The sequence below is a fragment of the Monopterus albus genome, unplaced genomic scaffold (assembly GCF_001952655.1).
Source record: "Monopterus albus unplaced genomic scaffold, M_albus_1.0 scaffold96.1, whole genome shotgun sequence".
NCBI lineage: Eukaryota > Metazoa > Chordata > Actinopteri > Synbranchiformes > Synbranchidae > Monopterus > Monopterus albus.
The window spans coordinates 215210-220627 of NW_018127976.1; the positions used below are offsets into that span (position 1 = coordinate 215210).

Genomic DNA, 5418 nt, shown 5'->3' on the forward strand with positions numbered 1-5418 from the left:
CTTATAACAAAAGTTTTTATCTATGTACAAGGCCACACCACCTCCCATCTTATTCTCTCTGTTTGTGCATACCAAGTCATAGCCCTCAAGGTCAAAATCCATTCCCCTTACAGTGTTAATCCAAGTTTCAGAAATAGCAATTATATTAAAAGAATGTTTTAGACTACTAAGATAATGTTATATACTCTGAAAGTTTGCATATAAACTTCTGCTATTAAAGTGAATTAGTGATAATGTCAGGTTTGCTCGGTGGCACCTTCCTCTTTTCTTTTCCTCGCACTAGCCAGCTCCCTTGCACTGATTACACGATTAGACACACCTGCCTCTATTCACTGATTCTCACCAGCTGCGCCTCGTCAGTCTCCCTCCTTATTTATACGCTGCTCACCGATCACTCCCCTACTAGTTCTTTCTTTGTCTTCAGGCCTCCCCATGTATGTTACCGCTGTTGTTTATTTTCTGTTTCTTTCCTGCGCCTACCCGAGTTCCTGTCCTGCCCCGCCGTCTCTGGTTTCCCTCCGCATCGGACCTCTTCTCTGGACCCTGGTTACACTCAGCTTCACCAGTCACCGCCTTCACAGGTCGATGCACAGTCCTCAGTAATCTGTCTCTCTGATATTGCCTCCTCAGCCATCCTCATCTCCTACCCGACCAGTCCAGGAGTGACTCCTATACCGCAGCCCAGCCCATTATCACTCCATTGACTGCCATTCCTGCCACCGCTGATCGACACCCGGTCTTTTCTCCACTCTACCATTCTTGTAAATATTGTCGCACTGATTGGCACTGTAAATAAATTCCACTACTTGCATCGAAGCCAGCCGCCTGGGTCTGTTGTTTCTCCACTTGCTCATTTGTGTGTCGAGCGTTTCTAACAGATAAATTATTTTCAGTCTTGACATTGCAGTTAAACTGCTCATCCGTGTAATACTTGCAGTTATTTCCAGAGTTCTTAAAAAGGTTTTTATCAGGGTCAAAATCTTCGTCCGGTTCATCATAATGAATTTCAGTATTCCCAATAGTGTTCAGTTCCAGCTCCAGTCCCTCAAAATCTATTAACTTCTGTAACAAATCACTTGCCTCATTCCATACATGGGTCATGCTTGTTGTTGTTGATTCCAACGCTCATCTGCCGTCGCAGATATCAATATACCTGCGTGTTTCTTCTTCATACATCTGAGGGTCCAGCGACCCCTTCATCTCCTTGTCTTGGCATCCTGGGCGTGCTGGTCCTGGGTCCTGGATCCTGGTTCCGAGGTCTGGTCACTAGTCGCAATTCCCTTCTTCTCTTCCTCACAGACTCGGTGTAATCTTCATTTATATAAATGTTAGATCCTTTAAGCTTCTTTGCTTGTTGCAATATGTGTGACTTATCTTTCTCTTTCATCAACTTTACCATCACCGCCCTTGGACCACGATCAGAAGGTTTCCCGGCTCTGTGAGTCCGCTCCATCTCAATGATGATGAATTTGCAGATTATTCTTCAGAATCTCCTTCACTTTGCATTCCGCTTCCGACCAGCTTTCTCCAGCTGTCTCCTTGATTCCCTCAAAGATCAAGTTTTTTCGTTTGGACTGTGCTTCCAATTGCTCCATTTTGTCCATTATAGTTATTAAACTCTCACACTTTTTGTAGACGTCATCCCTCGTCTCCTTGGTATGTATTTTCTGTTCACCCATGGCAGCTTTAATCACATCCACCTCTCGCTGGGTAAACTGCAAACTCGTTTTTATCTCCTGTATTTCTCTGGTCATGTCGTCGAATCTCTTGTTGTTTGTCTCCATAATTAGTTGCACGAAGCCTTTGAAGTTTTCCTGCTGTTGGTTCATCAGCACGATGTACATCTGTTTCTGCAGATCCAGCATGTCTGTTACTTGCGTCACTCTGTGATACACTTCTTCTGCCTCCATATCCTCATTCGCTTCTGATTTATTAGCTTTTCTCCCTCTTTGAGGCATTTTAATAGTTGTAGAGTTTGTTCAAAGACTTGAAAGTGTAGAACAGACAAGAGGAGCAGTAAAGACATCTGCTCTCGCTTGCAACCCGGAAGTTGTATAATTGGAATGAAGACCGGCTTATACATAGAGGCCTACATATAGGATCACAGCAATGAAGACCAGCTTACATGCCATTATTTTTATGTTATTATTTGAGATTTTTCCCTTAGGTACTCAGCTCTGGGCTTTCCCTGGAGGGGGTGGTTTGGGGGGGGGCTCTCTCTTCCTTGGATGCCTAATCTGGGGACAATAGGGACATTTGATTTAGGTTGACACAATAAAAATTGTGTCAAAATGGAGAATGTTAGAAATTAATAAATTAGTCAGGCCAGATAGTTTAATCTGACTAATCATTTTTTCCAAAAAGGCTAAAGTTACAGGTTCAAATGCATCAAAAACGGCCACACAAGGGACCAAGGCCGAGGGGTCAGAGACAGCAGCTGTAAAAACAAATATCTTATAATGTCATAAAATACATCATAGTAGAAATAAAGTGGTAAAAGTACAAAATAAAACAATAATGGAAAAAATAATTTAAATATGCAAGTTTTTAATTAAAAATTAATGAATACCAATGCATTTTCAGGATCCCTGCATTCTGATAGCCGAAGGTATGAGCTGGCATATAAGGTTTAAGTAAACCAGACATGTATGAAGGAGCAATTCCAAGTAGGACTGAATTAGTGTTTCTGCATCTGCAGTGGAAAGAAAGGATTTAGCTTTAGCTATGTTACGCAGGTGAAAAGGGGCGATCTTGGTGATGTCTTGAATGTGCTGGTCAAAGGAGAGAGCCGGATCAAATGTGACACGTAAATTGTTAACTTAAAAATTGTCAAGTTTGAGAGATCACACAGTTATCAAGAGTTACTGTTAACTTATCAAACTGATGTTTGTGTCAGGCCTGGCCAATGGCCAGCGTCAATTTTATCTGAATTTAGAAGGACATTTTGTGATATCCAGTTTTTTAAAGCAGACAAGCAGGCTTCTAATCTAGTGATCTGAGAAGGATCACCAGCCTTCAGAGGGGCATAAAGCTGAGTGTGAGCCATTGTTTCTGGTTACATTTATCTTCTTGGGTGGAGACTGCCCCGAAGAGGCATGTTAGCTATGTGGTCTGACAACTGCTGGAACACAACTCTCTTCAGCACTTCAGAGAAGAATGGGAAGTTAGAAACCAGTCAATAATTATTTAGAGATTGGATCAAGGTGTGATTTCTTCAGATTTAACAACAGCAGCTTTAAGGCTGGTAAGGATGATACCAGTCATAAGTGATAAATTTATGATATTCAGCATTGTAGGTCCCAAAGTGGCCAGAGATCTTTAGACAAAGTAGCAGGTGAACAGTCAAGAATGCATGTAGTAGGTTGGTGGTTGGTGCCATTGCTCTGCTGCTGCTGTTGTACTGTGGTGTGTATTCTGGGGTTTATAATCCCTCTACACTGCTTATCAGATAGCATCACAAACCTGCTTCCCCAACACCTTTCTGATGTCAGGTAAGGGGTGTCTGTGTTTCCAAACGTGTTGGCCCAGCATTCACAACCACTTCACACACTTAGTGGTCAACTTCTCTTTCTAGCTCTAATTTTTTGAGTTGTCCATCTGTCTGTCAACCCGTCCCATTCTTGTGAACACAACATTTCAGGAGCAAATTAAGGTACCGTAATTTATTCAAAATTGGCACAAACATCCATTTGGACATACATCTACCGATGCAGTAATTCTAGTTCTTTTTAAAGCGTATTTGTCTTCTTTCACTCATTGTTTCTCCCTGCTATAATCTTTGTCTGTGTGTGTGTGTGTGTGTGTGTGTGTGTGTTAGCTAAGCAGTGCCCCAGATTTTACCACCAGCCTTGGTTCTTAAGTAAATAAGGACAGTTTGGATGTTTAGTGCGTAAAAGCTGCAAATATTAAGTAAATATCCCAAAATAAATACAGTACTTGCCATAAACTATAAGAGACACGATACAAGCATGACAAAGCATACAATACACTTCTCTTTGCAAAAGAATGTGTGTTTATCTACACAACAGGGTCTCACACCAAAGCCAAACTCTCTGGCGTCAGAGGAGATCCATCATCTGCAGGAGCAGAACAGCATCCTGCGGGCTGTGGTTAATCAGATGAGGAAAGACATGGAGAGTCTCAGCCATGTCCCACCCATTCCCCAGGCCCAGCCACAGGCCTCCTCTCCTCTGCTAATTCAGCATCCTGGAACCCCTGCCACCACTTCTATCACCCCTACAGCTCAGATGGCCACTGGACCACCAGCCCAGTCTGCTGACATCTCTTCCCCAATCAACCCAGCAGGTGTGAACAGCACTTATACACAAACATGGTGGAGGATTTTCATTGTCCATCTATTTTAAATTAAAAAACATAGCTATTACTGCATATGCTGTATGCTATTTATTGTTTAGCTCCAAGGGCCGGTGTTGTGTATAGAATTAATTCACAGGGAGAATCACTGCAGTGCCAATCATCATTTATTGAACAATATATTGTAATGTGAATTCAGAGGGAGAGAAACAGAATCACCTGGACTTGGGTTCTCTGCAGTTTGGGGTCTTTGTCTGTCTTCTCAAGTCCCCCCAAATGCACCCCCACGCTCATCAAGTCTGAGTCTGTCTTATCAGCCTTGCAGCTGATTATATAGCCCTTTCTACTTCTTGAACCTCCTGCATCATGTCGATCTTGACATCTAGCGGGCCCCCTCCCTTCTTACTCCGGTTCTGGGAAGCCCCTAGAATTACTAGGAAACAGGACGCTGGACCCCATGTTTATGCAGAGGATCCTCACAAAAGTTTATCTCTGACCATACTTAGCCCTGTGGTGGTTAGCAGTAAATCAGACTCCAGAAGAAATATGTAATCAAACAGCATGTAGCTCACATTTGGTATCAGCTTGTGTGAGGGAGAGCTGAGTGGTCATTAAGTTCATGTGAGTTGAGTTTATGTAAGTGATCAAAATATTTCCCATTTACTTAGAATGTAACTAACACTGGCCTAATAAGTATAAACTATATTAAGTTTGCTTTTACCACTCCACCGGTTAAAAGATCGATTTCCTCTATGGCTTATGTTGGTATAATAGTCAGGCTTTAGATAGAATTTTAAAAGAATGAGGTGCACAAATCTGTCTAGTGCTTGCGCCAAAGCTGGGGAAGCTGTTTGATTTGATTCATTTCATTCATATCAAGTGTGTTAAGTAAGACTTGGTTTCACAATTCAACAGGTGCATCAATGTTATATGAATACAACATAAATCTCATTCATAACCTGAGCTGAATCTACCTGAACAGTCCAATTAACTTCAAAACAGTGCTGATTTATTCAAAGGATCACAGGTAAAATTAACATTACACGCTCAGAAAGCTTGCACCTCCAAACTGCTCGCAGGCAGATGTAAGATGAAGGCCCCTGA

At 42.1% G+C, this 5418-nt stretch overlaps 1 protein-coding gene across 2 annotated transcripts in view; it reads left to right on the forward strand.

Annotated features, from left to right (window-relative positions):
* The window catches only part of ccdc57 (coiled-coil domain containing 57), a 55608-nt gene that overhangs the window by 39788 nt on the left and 10402 nt on the right, over nt 1–5418 (forward strand). For both annotated transcript variants that reach the window (XM_020608947.1, XM_020608948.1), the window contains one exon: nt 4029–4305. In XM_020608947.1, coding sequence (XP_020464603.1) covers nt 4029–4305 — 277 coding nt within the window. The remainder of the gene's footprint in view (nt 1–4028; nt 4306–5418) is intronic.